General features: G+C 41.9%; 1 protein-coding gene across 9 annotated transcripts in view; it reads left to right on the top strand.

Annotated features, from left to right (window-relative positions):
• LOC126347783 (luciferin 4-monooxygenase) overlaps positions 1 to 24770 on the top strand; it is a 227067-nt gene that overhangs the window by 169222 nt on the left and 33075 nt on the right. For all 9 annotated transcript variants that reach the window (XR_007565168.1, XR_007565169.1, XR_007565170.1 and 6 more), the window contains one exon: positions 4757 to 4984. Coding sequence is in view for 6 of the 9 variants with exons in the window: in XM_050002304.1 (XP_049858261.1) it covers positions 4757 to 4984 (228 nt within the window). In the remaining 3 variants the exon portion in view is untranslated. The remainder of the gene's footprint in view (positions 1 to 4756; positions 4985 to 24770) is intronic.

Raw genomic sequence — 24770 nt, 5'->3', positions numbered from 1 at the left:
AAACAGCACAATACTGTGCCCAGAATACAGGTACTATTTTTCCCCAACAAAATGATGTTACATGCATTTTTGCAGATTTTGCTCTGTATATCCTCATCTCGAGCTTTATGAGGGAGACCAGCTACTTTAAGTAGTTGGCAAATTTCACTTTTTATATTTTTATTTTGATTGTAAACTAGCAAGGTTACCAACATATGATAACTGAAAGGTAATTGCATGAGGATATGAAGCAGTCTCTGTTTTCACAGCAACACCTTTTAGGTTCAGATTGAGTGGTTTTATTAAGGTTTTATAGAATGTTGATTTTATCTTACTTAGACTATGTATGTGACATTTATGGTATAGCATCACCATCTGTACTATGTTTCTTAGACCATGTACATCATAATGGAGTAAAATTAGCAACTGGAGTCTTTCATGCCAGACCAGCCAGCAGTCTCTTTGCAGAAGCAGGTATCACATATTTGAAAGCATCATTCTAACTCCTCCTGATCAGTTATGTGATCACTGTCAAACAGAAACCTAAAATCCGTTGTTACTTTTCTCTGTTACAAAATGAAAGGATCAATCTACCTATGAACCACCTCCAAACTGTTAGGCCATCTAACGTATGTCTTGAGAATCTATGTAGAGAACTACAATTCTTCCAACTCACTCATATGCAAAGAACTTCATCTTGAACTCCCCTGTGCTGTGTCCTCAACCCAATAATACAGATGTAAATGCATGGTGGTACCAAGGAATGATAAATCTCACCACTTATTGGCAGATACTTAGTTCTGTATATCATGATTGTCTACATAATGAAATCATACAGTAATACAGTTGTGAATAAGGTCAATAACCATATCAGTTATGCATATGTCTGAGTAGGAGGTTACGAGAAACACTCTCTACCAAATATGTGCAATACATTTACTGCATAACTGACAGTTACAATTTGAGTCTCCAACATGTCAGAACTCTCCCAAACCTGTACCTCCTGGTATATAGTGAATCCTTGAGTAAACAGTAGACCATGAAATGTGATAGTCTCCAACATAAACCATAAACAACCTTCTGTACAACTTCCACAGAATGGGAATTCCCATAACTTTTCTTTGAATACTGAATATTCCAGACAATGAACTTTCCTGCAGTCTCACTAAGGTTGAACCCACAGTGATAACATGACAACTGAGAGCATCAGGCACTGATGTTTGATCACTTCCTTGAACCACACCCTGTGGGCTAGATATTGCACACACAAACAATCTGAATGATCAAAGAGGCTACTAGAGAGTGTGGACCTTTGTTCCAGGCCCCTCACAAATCAGCTTTCACCTCATGCTGTGTACTTTAGTAACCTCAGACTTTTCACAGATAATGCCATTGTCTGTAATGAAGACTCTCTGAAAAAAGTTACACAAAATACTCAGTCAGATCTTGTTAAAGTTTCAAATGGTGCAAAAATAGGAAACTTGCTTTAAATACCATAAATGTAAAACTTTGCACTTTTCAACATTAAGGAAAAAAATAGTATTCTGCAACTAAAGAGTCAACCAGTCACAGCTGGAATCGGTCAACTCATACATACATTGAGATGTGACACTTCGTAGGCATATGGAATGGAACCATCACGTAGGCTCAGTCATAGGTTAAGCGGGTGGCAGGCTTTGACTTATTCATAGAAATTCAATCAGTCTAGAGAGGAGATTGGTTACAAATCACCTGTGCAACCCATCCTGCAAATGCCCAAGTGTGTGGGACTTATACCAAATACGACTAACAGGGGGCACTGAATATACACAGAGAAGGGCAGCGCAAATGGACTCAAGTTTTATTGACCCATAGGAGAGTGTCACAGAGATGCTGAAGAAACCAACAGCCACTTGAAACTAAATGCAAACTTTCCCAAGAAAGCTTGCTTACAGTGTTTCAAGAGCCATCTCTAATCCTAGCATTACTAATGGAGGAGGGAGGTTGGGAGGGATACTTTATACCCACTTTGTGCAAATGTTGTTATCTAGTTCGGTACTTTGTATTTTAAAATTTTCAAAAAATTTTAATTGTTTTTAAGCAATTATTCTACAAGATTCTATAATTGTTTTAAATTTTTTCAGGTAAACTTCATCAAAAATTTAAGTAGTAGTGGTAGTAGTAGTAGTAGTAGTAGTAGTAATTGTTGTTGTAGATGCAACTTTTTTCAGTGAATCCCATATTCAATATTTTCAAGTTCTGGACCTCACTTACACATCATCATCTCTTTAAAAAGCCTGCTATTAATAAAAGTGAGCCATAAATAATGAAATTTGTGACTTCTTTAATTTTTTATTATGATCATAAATTATCCCCCTCATTGGTAGTACACATTATTGAACTCATGTTGGTAATGTATTTTCAAGTTTTGGACACTACATACACATAAGTAAATCCTCAAAAAATATGTTGTTAATAAAAGTCAAAAACAAGTAAAGAAATTAGTATTTTTTAAATTTTTTGTGGTGACCATAAAGTAACCCCCCCCCCCCCCTCCTCCCTACTACCGGTAGTGTGTGTTATGGAACATGTCGGTATTGCTACGAGTAAATGGAACATACTGCAACTGCCAATGTATCACCCTCGTAGGGATTGTGAGTATAAGATTAGATTAATTACAGCATATGATGAGGCATTCCAGCAGTCATCTTTCCCATAACCCATACACAGCCTGTGAATGGAATGGGAGTAAACCCTAATACCTATTATGATATGAAGTACTCTCTGCCACGCACTTTGCAGTGGCTTGCAGAGTATGAACATAGATGTAAAAGTAGTCATATTGACCACACCAAACTCGCACATGAATTTCTCTTGCAATAAAAGAACCCTTCCAAGTGCACGTGTGGTGCATCTTTAACAGTACTTCATATATTCAAAGAATGCAACGTCCTGACTGACTTTTGTCATAAACTGAAATTAGACGTACCCCTATCTCAAATGGTAGCCAAGGCAGAACACCTGCCAACCATGCTTCACTCTCTTTATTTTTAAAAGAAAGAAAGAAAGGGTGGACATTGCAATTAAGATATAAAGCCTTTACAAATCACATTGGCTTAGGGAGTGGGTGCAGCAGTGGTGCTATTCACTGGTAGCCTATTCTGATAGGCCCTCAACTTCACTGCACTTTTGAATTGACACATGCAACTACCTTTTATTCCTTGAGCCTACACATTTATTTCCTATACCTTTTTCATGTCAAACTTTTTTAAGCATATCCCTACATATATTTTATGTATTGACATGAATTACCAATTGTCCCAACTGTCCTCACACCCTCCACACAACAGTTTCTCATTCCTCCATCCCATCGCACCCTTACAATATACATCCCCATGCTACCCACCTTCAGTTTGCAATGCTCCCCACTGGCTCCGACAACTGTGCATCACATGTCTAGCCTGTGCATCTGCCACCTATCCATCCTGCATTCTAAGCCAGCAAACTGGCTTTCTCCCTCTGAGCCACTAGCCACACACCCCTAGTCCTTCTTCCTGCATCTTACCCCTTTCTCCCTCTACCCCCACCACCTGACACAACCCCACCACATCCTAGACCACCTGCCAAAATGCAGCATTGGTACTGTTTGTCTACCCACCCTATCAGTCAAACTCCCAACACGTCCTAGCCCATCTGCCAAAATTCACCACTGACACTGTTTGTGCAGCTGGTACTATGTGGGGGAAGTTTTTCTTTCTTTTTCCATGTGCTTATTCATGACTCAATGTTTTTGCTTTTCAGTGAATGATCTCCTGTAACCCAAAAGTATTTACATTCTGCCAGAACTTCCCTCAACATTTACATAGTATCTAGGCACATGCTAACTACCATTTTGTGGTTGTCATAAGCTATCAACAACAATTTGGATTCAATCTGTACTGAAGTATTACCACCTGATCACCCCATATATGTTACCTCACTAACTGAACAGACCATTGTACTTGGCCCTCCTGACAATGGTGCTACCTGTAATAATAGAAAATGTGCTCTTAACAGTTCAGTGTCCTATCTGGTCTGTGTGTGAGAGGGCTCCAGTGCACTTAATTTTTGTTGTACAGCAGTTTCTGAACATCACCTTCCCTAGACAGTGAATTGGGTGGCCACTGCATTCTCCTGCTAGGACTCCTGACCTTAAGACATTGGCCTTTTCGCTGTACAATCTCAAAAAATGTGGGGCAGGTTACTTTAGACGATGATAAAAATGACCTGGAACAAAATACATAAAATCCCTGTGCAACTGTTTGACATGAACCAGGTGTCATCAAGCGCTTGTTAAGGCATTGCTATTTATGGATTATGCCTCACAGTGGACGTTTTGAACAGCTCTTACAATGTGGCCCTGATTAACTTGTAGTGCTGTAGAATTGCAACAATGCTTTGTCTGACTTATAGAGTCTCTTGAACGGATCCTAGGATTCACCCCCTGATATCTCATACAATTGTTTAGAAATGTTTCATATATTTGAAATTTGTAAACTTCATGATCTGAAGTAGAAGGTTTGAAAGCCTGCTTATCATACCAATAGCATTTCATCATATAACAATTTTCACTTATATCAACTTTTGTAGTAACAAGTGAGTTACTTGAATAGATCAGAAATGCATCTGTCGCGAAATAGATGATATCTGTGGTGCACTGGAAGGACTTATATTTAATTTGCATTATATTAACTAATTATCAGAGGCTATCTGTGGATGTTTGCTTTGTATGACTTCAGTAAAGTTGCTTTTATTTTAGGTTATTGATGTGGAAACGGGAGTCGCTCTTGGACCATACCAGAAAGGAGAGCTTTGTTTCAAGGGTCCAATAATTATGAAAGGATACTGTGGTGATAATGCTGCCACAGGAGAAACAATTGATAGTGAAGGATGGCTTCATACTGGTGACATAGGTTATTTTGACAGTGATAATTATTTTTTTATTGTTGACAGAGTTAAGGAGCTAATAAAGTACAAAGGCTTTCAGGTATGTTAACAAATTGTTTTTTATTCCATATTTCAATGTATAATCTCCCTCTAGGAGAAAATGAATAATTGTGATTTTTCATTCTATTTTTATAGCAGTAATGTCATTGATTTATGATCCAAATGATAAATGTAATCAAGAATTGAAAACATATGTTTTTAACAGAATGTCAAAAAGGTTACAAATTAAGGTAAATGTTAATAAAAAGACCTGACTTACAACACTGTCCAAAACATAACATTAGAGAAATTCTGAAACTGAAAATATCCTTTTAAAAACCAGTAATAAAACCAAACAAACTGCTCCACAGCAACAGAACTATTAGCAGGAGATGTACAGGGTGATTATAATTAAACTTTCAGTACTTGAGGGAAAACTATTTACTATATTGGCAGATTACTTTATAGGAGTGATGTTCACTCTGTGCACTGCAGGATTTATACTGTTAATAGTATTGAGTGTCATGACTTGTGGTTAGATAATGGCACTGGTATGGTGACGTGGGAGGAACTTAGACCCCAAGGACCAAGAAGATGCAGCATGAATGGCACATGTTACTGTGATCTGTTTCAACAACGTGTGATCCCTGCTCTATGGGAGAGAGATACTTTGGGCTCAACTGCTTTGATGCATAATGGAGCTCCATATCACATTGCTCATGAGCTCACTTGGTTACTCTGTAACACATTTAGAGAAAATCGAACCATTGGATCATTACAAACTGCATAGTGACAAAGATCACCAGATTTGAGCCCATGTGATTTATGGCTGTGGGATTACCTGAACGACAGGGTTTATCAGTGGGACTCAAACACACATTGGAGACTGAACATAAGCATAACAAGGGAGGTAGTCAACATCTCACCTGAAATGTTTCAGGCAGCAGTACAGAAATCTGAAGTTCAGTTCCAGTCTGTTGTGGATGCAGATGGTCATCACATTGAGCAATGATTGTAATCCGGAATGTAAACGTGGTATGCAATTAACATATGTTATCTCATGTGGAAATTAAAATGTGTTCCTTTCAGTGGTTTATTCATTATTTCTGTTTCACATGTCCTTACAAATGTTTCTACAAAGTTTCATTGTCCTATGATCTCTAGTTTTTCATGGGGACCCTCTCAAGTAACGAAAGTTTAATTATAACCACCCCTATATACAGGGTGTTTCAAAAAGGTACGGCCAGACTTTCAGGAAACATTTCTCACCCACAAATAAAGAAAAGATGTATGTGGACATGTGTCCAGAAATGCTTAATTTCCATGTTAGAGCTCATTTTAGTTTCATCAGTATGTACTGTACAACGTGATCAAATTGTAAATTTTCACAATCAACATGTGTGGGTGGACGAGAATCCGCACGCAATTGTGCAATCACGTCATCAACACAGATTTTCTGTGAACGTTTGGGCAGGCATTGTTGGTGATGTTTTGATTGGGCCCCATGTTCTTCACCTACGCTCAATGGAGCACGTTATCATGATTTCATATGGGATACTCTTCCTGTGCTGCTAGAACATGTGCCTTTACAAGTACAACACAACATGTGGTTCATGCACAATGGAGCTCCTGCACATTTCAGTCGAAGTGTTCATATGCTTCTCAACAACAGATTCAGTGACCGATGGATTGGTAGAGGCAGACCAATTCCATGTCCTCCACGCTCTCCTGACCTCAACTTTCTTGACTTTCATTTATGGGGGCATTTGAAAGTTCTTGTCTATGCAACCCCGGTATCAAATGTAGAGACTCTTCGTGCTCGTATTGTGGACGGCTGTGATACAATATGCCATTCTCCAGGGCTGCGTCAGCACATCACGGATTCCATGTGATGGAGGATGGATGCATGTATCCTCGCTAACGGAGGACATTTTGAACATTTCCTATCACAAAGTGTTTGAAGTCATGCTGGTACGTTCTGTTGCTGTGTGTTTCCATTCCATGATTAATGTGATTTGAAGAGAAGTAATAAAATGAGTTCTAACATGGAAAGTAAGCGTTTCCGGACACATGTCCACATAACATATTTTCTTTCTTTGTGTGTGAGGAATGTTTCCTGAAAGTTTGGCCATACCTTTTTGTTACTCCCTGTATAGTGTGGCAGTTGACACCATTACCAAGCTTGAGCTGTGCAGAGATATGGAAGTGTCGTTGGTGATGACAAGTCTCTTTAGTGCACCCTGGACTTTCCATATTCAGTAAAGATTCAGAGATCCCAGTTGGCAATTTCATGCAATGGGTATCTTCACCTGCAAGAAATTCACTCATCAGAGCAGCCTAATATAGGGCAGCATTATTGTTCATGAACATAAAATCAGGAGCAAGCATGACAAACATATCACTGCAGTGTCTCACCTCCATACCTCAACTGCATTTATTTTTTTGTGAAGGTAATTTGCATGCAAAATGAATGAAGATTACAAAATGCTCCATGGGGCAATACAAGGCATTTTAAGTAAGCATTCCAATCAAAGTCCAGTTTGCACAGTATCAGAGTTCCACCAGTAACAAAGTCTGGGAGGAAAATGCTGAAGCCAAAGCAGTAGTATGATTGGGACACACTTCACTGATTGAGTTACAACTGGCTCAGGTCAATCCTGGGCTGGCTTATATGTGGGATCCATCAGAAGACGCTCCTGGTGAGACATGACCTCTGGGTAGTAGCCATGGCAGTTAACAGTAATATAGCACAACCTATTCCGTTTCTATAATGAAGTCGAGTGGCACCACCAAATCCCTCCCCCACCCCTCTTTCTCCTGCAGTAGCGACCATCCTGAGAGTAGATACAGGTGGTAAATGATCCACTGGAGCCACAACCAGAAAGATGGTGGTTTGATGTCGATAGGCATTCCTGCAGTGGAGAACAAGGCTCAGTGGAAGTCATGAGCTGCTACAGTATTGAAGTGGTCCCTTTGGGGTTGAGAAGCAGACAGCTGCTGAGCTGGATGGTGGAAATGAAGTTGATAGTCATCTGAGACACACAACAGAACCCTTTGGTTGATGTGCTGTTGATTTTACTGTGGCCATCCAGGGGAGAAAAATGGACCCAGGAGTTGTTCCCATCCACCAACGTTGCACAAAATGAGTGAACTGGCATAACATGTAGACCTTGCAGTAGGCAGCTGTGACATCACACAAATTTAAGGGGGAAATGAAAATGTCCAAATCTAGATCTGAATCAAGCTGGAAACACACCAATCCTTGTTTCTCAAAAGCTGACTCAGGTGCTGTGGGGAATCGAGTCATTGTGTAAGCATTAGCGTTCAGTATCTGCACGAACAGTTCGACTACATTTGCAGCAGCATGGACTCAGTGACCATGGCTGCGCTTACCCTTGACACTGCATCACAGACAGGAGTGCCTTCGATGGTGTACTCAATGACGAACCTGGGTGCATGAATGGCAAAACATCATTTTTTCGGGTGAATCCAAGTTCTGTTTACAGCATCATGATGGTTGCACCCGTGTTTGGTGACATCGCAGTGAATGCATATTGGAAGTGTGTATTTGTCATCACCATACTGGCGTATCACCCAGCGTGATGGTATGGGGTGCCATTGGTTACACGTCTCGGTCACTTCTTGTTCACATTGACGGCACTTTGAACAGTGGATGTTACATTTCAGATGTGTTACGATCCGTGGCTCTACCCTTCATTCGATCCCTGTGAAACCCTACATTTCAGCAGGATAATGCACGACCGCATATTGCAAGTCCTGTACTGGCCTTTCTGGATACAGAAAATGTTCGACTGCTGCCCTGGCCAGCACATTCTCCAGATCTCTCACCAGTTGAAAACGTCTGGTCAATGGTGGGTGAGCAACTGGCTCGTCACAACATGCCAGTCACTACTCTTGATGAACTGTGGTATCGTGTTGAAGCTGCATGGGCAGCTGTACCTGTACACACCATCCAAGCTCTGTTTGACTCAATGCCCAGGTGTATCAAGGCAATTATTATAGCCAGAGGTGGTTGTTCTGGATGCTGATTTCTCAGGATCTGTGCACCCAAATTTCTTGAAAATGTAATCACATGTCAGTTCTAGTATAATATATTTGTCCAATGAATACCCTTTTACATCTGCATTTCTTCTTCGCGTAGCAATTTTAATGGCCAGTAGTGTACGAAGAAGGCTGCATTGATAGTCACATATTTGCTTTACTCATGGAAGGCCATCACAGTGGTGCTGAAAACTCCGAAGATAGGGACCGTTTATCCTGCAAAATCCTACTTACAAAAATCCAAGAAAGAGTATTAAGTGAGTAAACTAGGAATATACTGTAGGCCCCTACATACTGCTCCCACAGGGATTACAAAGACAGGATCACACTAATTCCAGCACACATTGCAGTTTAAGCAATCATTCTTCCTGTGTTCCTTGTGTGGCTGGAATGAGAATAAAGTCTAGTACATGCTACAATAGGAAGTACCCTCTACCATGCACTTCACAGTATTTTGCCAAGTATAGGTGTAGATGAAATCACATTTGGTGGGGAAAATACGTTTAGACATAGTCTAGTACCCAGTATTTTAGAAACTAAATACAGAAAAATCAAGAAAGTTTTTTGTTTCAGATATTTACACAAGGCTGTTAAAGAGAAAATATAAATAACTGGTTATTTGTAGAAAACTTTATTTATGAAATAGAAAAGATTGGTTAAAAAATATTTTGCCGTGACATGGAAACACTCATGATACATACAAGACATTTACAACAAAAATACATCTCAAAATATACAGATCTGGAACATTACAACATGGTCATCAGTTCATAGTGCCTTTACAGGATTGAAACATCTGTTTAAACAGACATAGAGACATAAAAGAAATCTAAACAGAAAGAATGAAAAGCAATAAAACTGTAGGTCCAAAATAGACTTAAGAAGGAATGTACAGACTAATAGAAAATAAGTAAACAAAATAATATACAAACATTTCTTTATACGTGAAAAAATGCATGCTAAAATTCTATTAGTATATTGAAAGACTGGAACCAACCTGTGGAAACCCACATATTACTACAGCCTCAACACCACCAATGAAGCATGCATCACACATTTGAATAGCTTTCCGTTTAGCTGCTCCTGGCCCCTACCAGAGGCCATCGATTGTGATCCGGCACCTTGACTGCTTGCAGTTGATAGCCAGTGGACCCTGGTGGTCAAATGCTCTTTATATTGTTGTGGACTAGCTCTGGTCAGCTGCTTTGTACATGCCAATAAACTGTATTGTTCTACTTACCCCTGTGTTTATGACAGACTGTGTCCTAGAAAATAGTTGCTGGTTTCTTGAGACCATGTCTTTTATTCTGTCCAGAGCTAGAACACAGCCAGACGTACTAGACAAGTTGTGGAATTCCACTAAACTTGCAGTAAAGCTAACATTGAGATAATAAAATAGATCCCAGTAATAAAAGAAGCAGGGAGAAGACAATAAGCAAATTTCAGTCTTTATTGTAAATTGCGTAGTTGAGACTGTTCAAAAAGGATAATAATAAATTAAATGTTGAAAGTGTCATCAACAGTTGTGACACATTTTAAGAACATAGAATAATTTATAAATTCTGTAATTTTTTCCTTTAGTGCTAATAGAGAGTTTGTGGAAAGTGGCCAAAGCAAATTTTCCTAGCACATAGATTTTATTCATTCCTTCTTTGTTGTAATCTTGTTGATAATAACATTTTAGGGGTAATAAACATCATACCTCATTATTCCATGTGTAATTGAACTTATTGTTCTTTTCATATATACAAGTAGTAAGAGCATCCATCAACATTCTCAACTCGAGCTGACATATTCTGTTGAAATGTTAATGTGGTCAGCAAACACTCATTTGACCAAATACCTTTTAGGACCTCTGGGGGAGTGTCACAGAGATGCTGAAGAAACTGAACTGGCAGACTTTCAACAGAGATGAAACCATTCTGAGAAAGTCTACTAACAATGTTTCAAGAATCTGCTTTAAATGATGACACTAGGAATAGACTACAACCTTCTTTGTGTCTTTCACATGGTGATTGTGAGAACAAGATTAGGATAATTACAGCACATACAGAGGCATTCAAACAATCATTCTTCCCACATGCCCTACATAAATGGAACTGGAAAAAAACCCTAATAACTGGTACAATGGGATGTACCCTTTGCCTTGCACTTCACAATGGTTTGCAAAGTATTGATGTAGATGTAGATCTTGCTAAATTGGGACAAACTGCAGGAAATGTTCCATGAGAGGTTAAGGAGTAAAACGGATCATATGGCTGGAAATGCATTTCAAGGGAAGTACACCCATTTGAATGTGGAGATTCAATATCTTTGATAGTGGCCCTGGTATCAGCAACAGACAGGTGAACTGCCAGGATGGGCTAAGTCAATGGTCAGTGTGGAACATTCTCCATAACTGCTCCTATCCATATCACTTGAAACATGTGCAGGTTTTATTACCTACAGACATGTCACTACAGTGCTGTGATTTCTCTCATCCATCCTCTTCACAGATGAGGCTACCTTTATGAAGGGTGGTATCATCAACCTTCATAATACCCACCTGTGAGCTATGCAGAACTGTCACAGTATGGTGACAGCGAACCATTACCACAGGTTCAGCCTCACTTAGGCAGGGGTTACTGACAATGGTTGTGGGACCTGTCGTTCATCCACAACATCTCACTGGTAAGGCATATGTGCACATCCTATGGGTGATCCAGCCTCCCTGCTGGATCAGTGAGACTCTGGTGGCACAAAGGGTAATGTTCCTATTGTATTATGGTACCCCAGCTCACTGCCTTCAAGTGTGGAGATAAAACACTAGTACAAACAGAACATTCCCCCACCTTATCCTCTCAGCGATTGTTTCCTGCAGTATTCCCCATTTAACCAGATCACCCTGTACATGAATTGGTAGAAGCAGCCACAGTAGGCCACATTTGTAAAATATACAGTCAACAAATTAGGACTGGTACTAATCTGCTCACACTGCTATTACTGACAAGTGTAAGAACTATTCCTAGGTTATGTTACATAAATGAAAAAAAATAGCTACATACTTTAATGAAGTCACTGCTCTTACTGTTTTATTTATCTACTATTTCATACGGGACATTTATGTAAATCACTTAGAATACTATCAGCTAAGTCAAATCAGACATTTTTCCTATTTGTTCTCTGTCCCGGAGGGTAGGGGAGACAGTTTGAGATTGTAACCATTGTAGAGCCTAGTTCTTAATAACCAAATCTCAGACAGTTTCCAGTTCCATATTTGTCCTACAACCATGAGAAGCATTTCTAAAATCTTAGTCAGAAGCAGAGATTTGGAGCTTCGCCTGCATGTTCTTTGTGTAACTTAGTAAAGTTGATGACTTGTGCATTGATCTATTGTTAAGTCCTGCTCTCATAGTTCACAGTTATTGAATTTATATGGAATTAACTGTAGTTGTAGTCCACTTAAAAAATGATGAGTTCATTGCAGTGTCTTTAAAATTATTCAATAGCAGAAAGCAAAACGGTGATCATATTTAGCTTTAAGTATAAATGTTCTCTATGATTGTGTAACATAATCATTCTGTTAATTACAGAAAAGACATGTGTTTTAATTATTTTGAATACATCATGTGGAACAGTATTAGTAATTCCTGTGTTTATTCACATTCTAATGAATGTGAAAATGAAAACTGAACATTTTAAACACACCTTTTTCAGTCTGCTTCCGCAGCCACAATTTTACACACGTGATAGCTACTCAAACTATTTGCTATGCTCATACTGAGTTACAACATCTCCCACCAAAACTCCTGGCACAAAGTAAAAAACAGAGATATACTTTACACACAAAGAAAATGCAGTGCAAAGATCTATGTAAGTTAGAAATGTAGTAATCATTCTAATCATTACAAAAATTTTAATATCATGAAAATTAATTTTGTGAGATAAAATTATTATTCTGAAATCATTTTCATTGTATATTTTAATTAGGAAAGGTAAATAAAGTATTTACTAATGGACGTGAGAGGCTCATTTGCTGAATTTTTATTCATGTAATCTCTATTCCAAAAATAAATTTATAATAATTCCCCCCCCCCCATGAACCATGGACCTTGCCGTTGGTGGGGAGGCTTGCGTGCCTCAGCGATACAGATGGCCGTACCGTAGGTGCAACCACAACGGAGGGGTATCTGTTGAGAGGCCAGACAAACGTGTGGTTCCTGAAGAGGGGCAGCAGCCTTTTCAGTAGTTGCAGGGGCAACAGTCTGGATGATTGACTGATCTGGCCTTGCAACATTAACCAAAACGGCGTTGCTGTGCTGGTACTGCGAACGGCTGAAAGCAAGGGGAAACTACAGCCGTAATTTTTCCCAAGGACATGCAGCTTTACTGTATGATTAAATGATGATGGCATCCTCTTGGGTAAAATATTCCGGAGGTAAAATAGTCCCCCATTCGGATCTCCGGGCGGGGACTACTCAGGAGGATGTCGTTATCAGGAGAAAGAAAACTGGCGTTCTACGGATCGGAGCGTGGAATGTCAGATCCCTTAATCGGGCAGGTAGGTTAGAAAATTTAAAAAGGGAAATGGATAGGTTAAAGTTAGATATAGTGGGAATTAGTGAAGTTCGGTGGGAGGAGGAACAAGACTTCTGGTCAGGTGATTACAGGGTTATAAACACAAAATCAAATAGGGGTAATGCAGGAGTAGGTTTAATAATGAATAGGAAAATAGGAATGCAGGTAAGCTACTACAAAAAGCATAGTGAACGCATTATTGTGGCCAAGATAGATACGAAGCCCACACCTACTACAGTAGTACAAGTTTATATGCCAACTAGCTCTGCAGATGACGAAGAAATTGAAGAAATGTACGATGAAATAAAAGAAATTATTCAGATAGTGAAGGGAGACGAAAATTTAATAGTGATGGGTGACTGGAATTCGAGTGTAGGAAAAGGGAGAGAAGGAAACATAGTAGGTGAATATGGATTGGGGCTAAGAAATGAAAGAGGAAGCCGCCTAGTAGAATTTTGTACAGAGCACAACTTAGTCATAGGTAACACTTGGTTTAAGAATCATGAAAGAAGGTTGTATACGTGGAAGAACCCTGGAGATACTAAAAGGTATCAGATAGATTATATAATGGTAAGACAGAGATTTAGGAACCAGGTTTTAAGTTGTAAGACATTTCCAGGGGCAGATGTGGACTCTGACCACAATCTATTGGTTATGACCTGTAGATTAAAACTGAAGAAACTGCAAAAATGTGGGAAATTAAGGAGATGGGACCTGGATAAACTGAAAGAACCAGAGGTTGTACAGAGTTTCAGGAAGAGCATAAGGGAACAATTGACAGGAATAGGGGAAAGAAATACAGTAGAAGAAGAATGGGTAGCTCTGAGGGATGAAGTAGTGAAGGCAGCAGAGGATAAAGTAGGTAAAAAGACGAGGGCTGCTAGAAATCCTTGGGTAACAGAAGAAATATTGAATTTAATTGATGAAAGGAGAAAATATAAAAATGCAGTAAATGAAGCAGGCAAAAAGGAATACAAACGCCTCAATAATGAGATCGACAGGAAGTGCAAAATGGCTAAGCAGGGACGGCTAGAGGACAAATGTAAGGATGTAGAAGCTTATCTCATTAGGGGTAAGATAGATACTGCCTACAGGAAAATTAAAGAGACCTTTGGAGAGAAGAGAACCACGTGTATGAATATCAAGAGCTCAGATGACAACCCAGTTCTAAGCAAAGAAGGGAAAGCAGAAAGGTGGAAGGAGTATATAGAAGGTTTGTACAATGGTGATGTACTTGAGGACAATATTATGGAAACGGAAGAGGATGTAGATCAAGACGAAATGGGAGATCAGATACTGCGTGAAGAGTTTGACAGAGCACTGAAAGACCTGAGTCGAAACAAGGCGCCCGGAGTAGACAACATTCCATTAGAACTACTGACGGCCTTGGGAGAGCCAGTCATGACAAAACTCTACCAGCTGGTGAGCAAGATGTATGAGACAGGTGAAATATCCTCAGACTTCAAGAAGAATATAATAATTCCAATCCCAAAGAAAGCAGGTGCTGACAGATGTGAAAATTACCGAACTATCAGTTTAATAAGTCACAGCTGCAAAATACTAACGCGAATTCTTTACAGACGAATGGAAAAACTGATAGATGCGGACCTCGGGGAGGATCAGTTTGGATTCCGTCGAAATGTTGGAACACGTGAGGCAATACTGACCTTACGACTTATCTTAGAAGAAAGATTAAGAAAAGGCAAACCTACGTTTCTAGCATTTGTAGACTTAGAGAAAGCTTTTGACAATGTTGACTGGAATACTCTTTTTCAAATTCTAAAGGTGGCAGGGGTAAAATACAGGGAGCGAAAGGTATATTTACAATTTGTACAGAAACCAGATGGCAGTCATAAGAGTCGAGGGGCATGAAAGGGAAGCAGTGGTTGGGAAAGGAGTGAGACAGGGTTGTAGCCTCTCCCCGATGTTATTCAATCTGTATATTGAGCAAGCAGTAAAGGAAACAAAAGAAAAATTTGGAGTAGGTATTAAAATTCATGGAGACGAAGTAAAAACTTTGAGGTTCGCCGATGACATTGTAATTCTGTCACAGACGGCAAAGGACTTGGAAGAGCAGTTGAACGGAATGGACAGTGTCTTGAAAGGAGGATATAAGATGAACATCAACAAAAGCAAAACGAGGATAATGGAATGTAGTCCAATTAAATCGGGTGATGCTGAGGGAATTAGATTAGGAAATGAGACACTTAAAGTAGTAAAGGAGTTTTGCTATTTAGGAAGTAAAATAACTGATGATGGTCGAAGTAGAGAGGATATAAAATGTAGACTGGCAATGGCAAGGAAAGCGTTTCTGAAGAAGAGAAATTTGTTAACATCGAATATAGATTTAAGTGTCAGGAAGTCATTTCTGAAAATATTTGTTTGGAGTGTAGCCATGTATGGAAGTGAAACATGGACGATAACTAGTTTGGACAAGAAGAGAATAGAAGCTTTCGAAATGTGGTGCTACAGAAGAATACTGAAGATAAGGTGGATAGATCACGTAACTAATGAGGAGGTATTGAATAGGATTGGGGAGAAGAGAAGTTTGTGGCACAACTTGACTAGAAGAAGGGATCGGTTGGTAGGACATGTTTTGAGGCATCAAGGGATCACAAATTTAGCATTGGAGGGCAGTGTGGAGGGTAAAAATCGTAGAGGGAGACCGAGAGATGAGTACACTAAGCAGATTCAGAAGGATGTGGGTTGCGGTGGGTACTGGGAAATGAAGAGGCTTGCACAGGATAGAGTAGCATGGAGAGCTGCATCAAACCAGTCTCAGGACTGAAACCACAACAACAACAATAATTTTTTCTCAATTTTGCATGTGAAAATTATAAATTAAATATATTGATACCATGCCATGACATAAAATGAAGACGTATTGCCTGTTGGCTTCTGTCTTGGTATCTACAACCAACATTTGTTTAGTGATTTTCCTGCCATTTCACCAACATGAGGGGCTGGCATTGTCAAAGATTTACCCTCCATTCCTGGTGACAGACTAGAGTTGAGGACATGGCCAGAGATTATATGTACTTGCCACACCATTATCTGAAGGCTTTTCCCTGGGCTTTGCCATTGAGGTTTTCGCCTTGCTACCTGCAACAGTTGTTCATTGCAGTATGGGAATCCAGTGTCCATTTACTTTGAGGCTTTCTATTTCCTTGTTAAAATTATAGTAATGATAGTGTATTTCTGTGGGTAATCTGGAAGCGGTAGGTGTGGTAGGTCTTTTCCACAGTGTAAAAACTCTTTGATGGCAAAGTTTATAACGTGGTTGTTTGCACACAGTGTGTCTGTCATGTCTGATTTCTCCACCTGTCCCAACTTGCTATATTTTTTATATCCAGTGATTCTGGTGTTAATGGAGCATATAGTCAAGCCAATGTTGACTTTTCCACAAGTACACAATATGTAGTCCATTCCCAACATTGTGAGAGAGCCCATTTGACATTTGTAGATCTGAGATACTCTTTTATCATGGTCAGTTTGTAGACAGTTGTGCATGTTTGTGCAATATCCAGCTACGTATTGCTAATTCTGTCCATCAACCTGTGAATGTATGGCAGAGAGGCCATAGACAACATTTCCCCTTCTCATATGTCACTTCACCAAGTAAGGTTTGTGATTCTTCTTGTGCAAATGGTGGAGTAACCATTGCTTCTCAGAATGCATCTGAGATGCTGTGGCTCTCAAATTTCTCATGCACTTGTTACAAGTGGATTAATTATTCTTATTTTATGACTCAGGTGATGATTTGACAGTTTGTGCAGGTAATGGTCCATGTCTGTTAGTTTTTGACACACACTGGCCCAGGTTCTCACAATTTCTCATAACCAGCAGATCCAGTAATGGTAGTTGTTGGTGCTTTTCTATGTCCACAGTAAATTTTATGTTTGTGTGGAGACTATTCAGATACTTTAGGAAGCCGTTAAGCAGTTCCTCAGCATTTTTCCACATGCCAAGGTGCCACCAATGTACCTGTACCACACCTTAGTTTTACAGACTGTCAAGTCCAGCACTGATCTTTTGAAATGCTCCATGAAGAAATTGGTAACCACTATATTATGTTGACTACCATGGTGATGCCTTCAAGCTGGTCATACAAATTGTCATTCCATATAAAGTAGCTAATGGTAAGACATGCATGAAAGAGCTTGGTGGTGTCCTGTGGGAAAATGGAACCAACATGATCCACAGAGTCACTGAGAGACACTTGGTAAACAAAGAAACAACATTAAAGCTTAATGATTATACTTATGTATGGAGCAACAGTCATATAAAACTTTATGGAAGAAATAACCGTCATTTGTTTTCACAGTCTAGATTTTGGCCTTAGACCATTATCAAGTATTACAACTACAGCAGATTAAAGCACAATTGAAGTACAAGTACCAGGCAAAGTATCAGAAAAATAGAAGGGCAAACAGTTAAACCAATGTATGGGCTGCATGATTTTTTTCTCTTACTTATGTACTATAAATCATTAGACTTCAGTAGAAACCAAGTCTTCATCAAAATGTGTATCTTTAGTTATATAAAGCAATTTTGTCAAAATAAATGTGAGAAAATGTGTGTAATATGCTAATGTACTAGCAATTGGCATGACACAGTTGATATAGTTGTGGAAAAATAGATGACCAAAATACATGTTTTAAACTTTGCTACACTGTGTCTAAGCAGCCACTGACATAAACATAAGTGAAATGATGGTCAAAGGTCATCATAAAGACGTCCCAGTTTGCACCATGTGATCTGTGGTATATCATGAGTACAGGAAGTGGGATTATTATACAAGCTCATTACATTATCTTTCAAGTGGGCAGTGGTTGCCAGCATTTACATAATATGACATGAAGAGCCAACTTTCCATCATGCATGTAAAAATGTGACTTCCTCCATTGGAATTAATGATACATAAAAGTACAATCTTGGAAGAGTGAAATATTTGATACATGGTGAATTATAAAATAAGTAGTTATACATTGTTATGAATTACAGAGCTCTCTCTCTCTCTCTCTCTCTCTCTCACACACACACACACACACACACACACACACACACACACACACACTACTGACTGTTAAAATTACAACATGCGGAATGACAACATAATCCACTTCTGGCAGCAACAGTGACTCTAACCCAGTAGCGCACTGATTCAATCTGAGCTTGGATGACAGACAAGGGTCTATCATTTGTACAGCTTCGAACTTGTCAGAGTTCATCAGTCATACATATAGCTCATGAGTGGTGGCATGCCAGGCATTCAGCAATCAATGACCAGGCATTTTCAGTAAGTGAAAAATGAGGAGAAATTACTGACCAGGGTAACAGTTGAACATGCTCTGTATCAAGGTAGGTGAGGACACCATGGGCGACATGTAGTTTTATTCATTATTTTATTTTATTTATTTATTTATTTACTCACCCATAGACAATAAATATTGTTTGGATGTTGTACAAAAGTAAATGTCAATTTATGGGAAACAATTTACGGAAAATGAACAACCAAAATTTTACTTTAAGTAGTACAAAGAATAATACATACAAAATTGTACAAAAAGTGTATGAGGAATAATACAAGTGACACGAATATAACTTTTTATACATGTATACTACCAGTAGTAACACGGTTCACGTTTTACGTCGCACTTCAGAGTAGACTGGGAACTGTCTCATAGGCATGCCCAATGTGAACTGACTGGGCACAGCCCATGCTGCCTGAGTTGTTGTTGTTGTTCCACTGGCAGAGGTCATGGCCGAATTCTCGCGTGTCCTCTGGTGGACAGGACTCTATTTGCGGCAACTACCGTCCATGATGAGCCATGCTGATGTGCGCCTCCCGCGATCTTTCTGATGGCTACTGCACTCCTTCTCCTTCGGGGGGGTGAAGCCACTGTTATCCACTGCGTTGGAAGGTGGAGCGTCTTGCAGGAGTGATGACTTCCACGTCCATCGGAAGGCTGGAGTCGAGGGGATCTGCCAACCCTCGAGCCGGAACCTTCGAATATGGCTGGAAGTGACCCACACATGGAGGCCCCCGTCGTCCCACTACCGGAACCTGGGACAGAATGGGAGACAGGCCATTGAACTCTGGATCCTGGTACAGCCCAGGAGGGGCAAGACCCAGTGGCAGGGACGATGGGAAAGGGATGACCACAGGTGAACCAGCCTGATGAGAAACCGGGCCTGCGAGGGGGGCCAGCTCTCGCTGGGGCATCACTAACTATGGTGATGCCGGTGCTGGAGCTACTGGAGGCTGCCAAGAATGAGAGCCATCGCAGTGCAGCTGAATCACAGGGGGGAGGGGTGGTAGTGTCCCCTGAGAAACCAACACAGGTGTCGGCAATGGGGAAGCCGGTGCTCGAGGGGTCGGAGGGTGGGTGCCCAAATGTGGACGTAGCTGATTTTGGTGATGACGTACCTCCCGGTCCCCCGTCTGCAAGGTATAGAGCCGGTGGCCATTTCGGCGCAGGACCACCGCCGGTATCCAACGTGAATTGTGACCAAACCCACGTGCCCAGACCAACATACATTGTGGAAAGCCGGGTACTCTGTTTTGCAAAAGACTGGCATGGACCAGGTCGAAGGAGGTGCAGCAGAGTCTGAGGTTAGCGCCCATGGAGGGCTCTGCAAAACTGCGTTCTCCCATAGGTGTGGTCCGGTATGCCGTCAGGAAAAACGTCAACGCCCCCTCCACAGGAAATTCGTGCACATGCTTTTTCATCTGTGTATTAAATGAGCGCACCATGCGCTCGGCTTCCTCATTCAATTGTGGATGAAAGGGGGGAGAGCAAATGTGCCGAATACCGAAATGCCTACAAGAACTCTGGAAGGTCTGCGACATTAACTGAGGTCCATTGCCCAAGACGACAGTGACTGGCAGACCTTCCACAGAAAAGATTTTTGCTAGTGCCTGGATTACAACCTCTGAAGTGGTTGAGGAGCAGCGAACCACATAAGGAAATCGAGAATAAGCATCAAAGACAATGAGCCAAAAGCCATTGAGAAACGGGCCCGCAAAATCGATGTGAACACGTTCCCATGCCTGGGTTGCAGGTGGCCATGAAGAGAACGCTGACCTGGGAGATGCCTGTTGGCTCGCACACTGGGAACAGGCGGCCACCAAGTTTCTCTGTCAATACAGGGCCAGTACACATGCCTGCGAGCCAAGGTTTTAGTACAGGAAACACCCCAGTACCCCTCATGTAATAACGTGAGGACTTCCCTTCGCAAACTTGCAGGAACAACCACATGAGGAGCTGTATCATCGGTAGCCAGAAGGAGAACTCCTTCCAAGATGGAGAGGCGGTCTCATAGAACAAAATAATTACGAAGAGGGTCCAAGGCCCGGCCTGGAGGTTGGGATGACCACCCCTGCTGAATGAGGCAAACTACTTGCCGGAGAACCGGGTCAGCTGCCGTTTCCCTGGTGACTCTAGAACTAGTGATGAGGAAGCCATCAACTGCTTGGTGGGACACCACATCCAAATGAAAACACATAATCTCCTCTCGATCGAACTTAGGATCCGGGCCCACCGGAAGACGGGAAAGAGTGTCTGCATTGGCATGCTGTCCGGTAGGGCGAAAATGAATGTCATAATGGTACTTAGAGAGGAACAAGGCCCAGCACTGTAGTCTATGGGCCACCCTATCCGGAATCTGAGAGGCGGGGCCAAATAACGATATTAACGGCTTATGGTCAGTGATTAACTGAAACTTCGTGCCATACAAGAAAAGGTGAAACTTGGTAACAGCGTAGACAATGGCCAAAGCCTCTTTTTCCACCTGGGAGTAATGGGCCTGTGTGGGACTAAGAGTTTTAGACGCAAACGCCAGAGACTGCTCAGAACCATCTGCGTTGCGATGGGCCAGGACCGCCCCCATCCCTTACTGCGAAGCATCTGTAGCCAGGTCCAATGGCTTATGGAGAAAAGCAGCCAAACATGGCGCTGACATGAGGAGGCCTTTCAATGAGGTGAACGCTCACTCGCATGCAGGCAACCAATCAAAAGGAACACCCTTTCGCAGAAGGCAGTGCAGGGGGTGGGTGTTGGTGGAAGCCCTGGGAATGAACTGGTGGTAATAGGCAATGTTGCCTAAAAAAGCTTGTAACTCTTTCAGCAAAGCGGGCTGTGGAAGGTCGACGATACCTTGGACAAAAATTCCTAGTGGCTGGATACCTTGCCGAGAGATTGTGTAGCCCACATACTCAATGGATGGTTGGAAGAAGTTTGACTTACGCAGGTTGCAACGCAAGCCCATGGACCTGAATTTGAGAAAGAGGGTGCAAAGGTTGTGCAAGTGTTCCTTCGTGCTGCGGCCCATGAAAATTATGTCATCCAGGTAATTAATACAATGAAGGATTGTCGACGTGACATGCTCAAGATAACACTGGAATATCGCCGGGGCACTGGATATTCCAAAGGCCAACCGCTGGTATTGGTAAGGCCAAACGGGGTGTTGACAACCGCAGCCATTTAGAGTCCTCATCAAGAGGTATCTGATGATAAGCCTCCGAAAGATCGATTTTCGAAAAATATTGGCCTCGCTCTACAGCGGAGAACAATTCATCAGCCCGAGGCAAAGGATAGGTGTCCACCACCAATTGGGAATTAATGGTGGCCTTGAAATCGCCACAAAGACGTAATTTTCCCGAGGGTTTCCTGACAATAACGAGGGGCGAAGCCCACTCACTAGAAGAAATGGGAAGAACGACTCCTAGGGCTGTCAGCCGGTCTAGCTCTTCTTTTACCTGAGGGCGGAGAGCCAAGGGGATCTGCCTTGCATGTAGAAAACGCGGCCTTAAACGTTAAGTGAGCTTCAAAGTCTGAAACATGCCCCAGGCCCTCCTCAAAGATATCCGGAAAGTCAGAGATCAAAGATTCTAATGTTTGACCGGGAATGGCTTCGGAGACCTACTGTATGGTGTCAGTGATAGAAAACCCGAAAGCTTGAAAGGCATCCAAGCCAAAAAGGTTAGCTGAGCTCGCATCACTGACAACAACAAAAGTAATAGGCTGAGTGACTGATTTGTAAGCCACGTCGGTAGTGAATTGACCCAGTAGGGGAATGAACTGTTAACCATAAATGCGGAGACGCTGGTAAACTGGCACCAACAGGGGCGACCCAAGGTCGGAGTAAGTTTGTGCATTCAACAAAGAAACTGCCGTGCCCATATTGACTTGCAGTTGTAATCGGCGTGATCGAACCAACACCTCGATAAAGAGTTTGTGGACCGATGCGTCGAGAGCCTGGCGCAATGAAACTTCCTGAATGTCAACGTCCATGTCCACTGTAACTGCTTCCTTTGATTCTTTCGAGGCTGAGCGGCAAAGTTTAGCTGTGCTGTGTCCTTTTTTATTACATTTGCGACAAACGGCCCAATGCTGAGGGCACTCCGACCGATTGTGATGTATATATCAGGACGCACAGGACGGTAACAGGGGCCGGCGGCCAGAACTCTGTTTACGCGTCATGCTGGTGCGGCAATAACGGCCGGATTGTACCGTTCGCATGTTGTCCACTCCGGACGCAGTGGACGCGGCCGCGCCGCCCTGAAACGCCGCGACGTCACACCATGCTTCCAACTGTTGACCTGCGGCTTGAGAGACTTCATACGATTGAGCAATGGTCAGGACTTCCTCGAGGGAAGGGTCTTCTAACTGCAGGGCCCATTGCTGGACCTCCCTATCAGCAGCCGAACGCACAATGACGTCTCGCACCATAACGTGGGCATACGAATCTCGCGACTGCTCCGTGACAAAATGACACTTGCGACTAAGACTGTGCTGGGTGGCGTCCCACGCCCGGTAAGACTGATGGGGTTGCTTCTTGCATTGATAGAACTCCACCCTAGCCGCCACAACATGCGTGCGGCAGCGATAATATAAAGACAGTAATGAACACAAAGCGTCAAAAGACAAGGACGAGGGTTCCTGCAATGCTGCTAGCTGCCACAAAACTTGATACAGCGACAGAGATATCCAAGACAAGAAAAGAGCAAGACATACCTCTGCATCGGCAACATGAAACGCCTGGAAATGCTGCCGAAGGTGATGTTCATACGCGTCCCAATCCTCCGCCGTCTCGTCATACAGGGGAAAGGGAGGAGGGAACGGCGCTGGAGCAGACGGCGTGGAGAGCAATGCCGGAAGCACTTGTTTCATGGTGACCGTGAGCTCCGTCTGCCGCTCAACCGAAACCCGCACTAAATCCTCCATGCCGCAGATAAGCTGCGAACCCGGAACAACGATGCAACACGCGAAAGAACAACCCTACTCGTCACCTCCCGCGATCTTTCTGGTGGCTACTACACTAACAATATTGTAACTGCATAGTCTGTTTGCCCTAAGGCTTTATTTTTGTCTTCCCTAAACATTAAGCCCTTATATTCACTACAGTAAATCACTAAAGTTTTTATCACACTCAAAAGCTGTCCATCAGATATACAAAATTAACAGAAACTTTAGGGATGAAAGACAGTGTTTCCAGTTTTGTCTTAATATATACATTAACAGAATTATTTATTGGCCTACATAGTCATTTATTGAGTAAAAACATAGTTCAAGTAGAATTTTTTTAAAATTCTACTTTAAATCTATTTTCATCTTCTAACTTTCTGATGTTGGTTGGCAGTATGTTGTAGAGTTTTGTACCAATATGGTTCACATGCCTTGGTGTGTGTGTACTTTTTGTTCGCTGAGTATGGAGTACTGTGCTACACTCCTGGAAATGGAAAAAAGAACACATTGACACCGGTGTGTCAGACCCACCATACTTGCTCCGGACACTGTGAGAGGGCTGTACAAGCAATGATCACACGCACGGCACAGCGGACACACCAGGAACTGCGGTGTTGGCCGTCAAATGGCGCTAGCTGGGCAGCATTTGTGCACCGCCGCCGTCAGTGTCAGCCAGTTTGCCATGGCATACGGAGCTCCATCGCAGTCTTTAACACTGGTAGCATGCCGCGACAGTGTGGATGTGAACCGTATGTGCAGTTGACGGACTTTGAGCGAGGGCATATAGTGGGCATGCGGGAGGCCGGGTGGACGTACCGCCGAATTGCTCAACACGTGGGGCGTCAGGTCTCCACAGTACATCGATGTTGTCGCCAGTGGTCGGCGGAAGGTGCACGTGCCCGTCGACCTGGGACCGGACCGCAGCGATGCATGGATGCACGCCAAGACCGTAGGATCCTACGCAGTGCCATAGGGAAC

The sequence above is a fragment of the Schistocerca gregaria genome, chromosome 1, assembly GCF_023897955.1.
Source record: "Schistocerca gregaria isolate iqSchGreg1 chromosome 1, iqSchGreg1.2, whole genome shotgun sequence".
Taxonomy (NCBI): domain Eukaryota; kingdom Metazoa; phylum Arthropoda; class Insecta; order Orthoptera; family Acrididae; genus Schistocerca; species Schistocerca gregaria.
The sequence above is the reverse complement of the archived record's forward strand: the minus strand, read 5'-3'. Positions and strand labels throughout refer to the sequence as shown.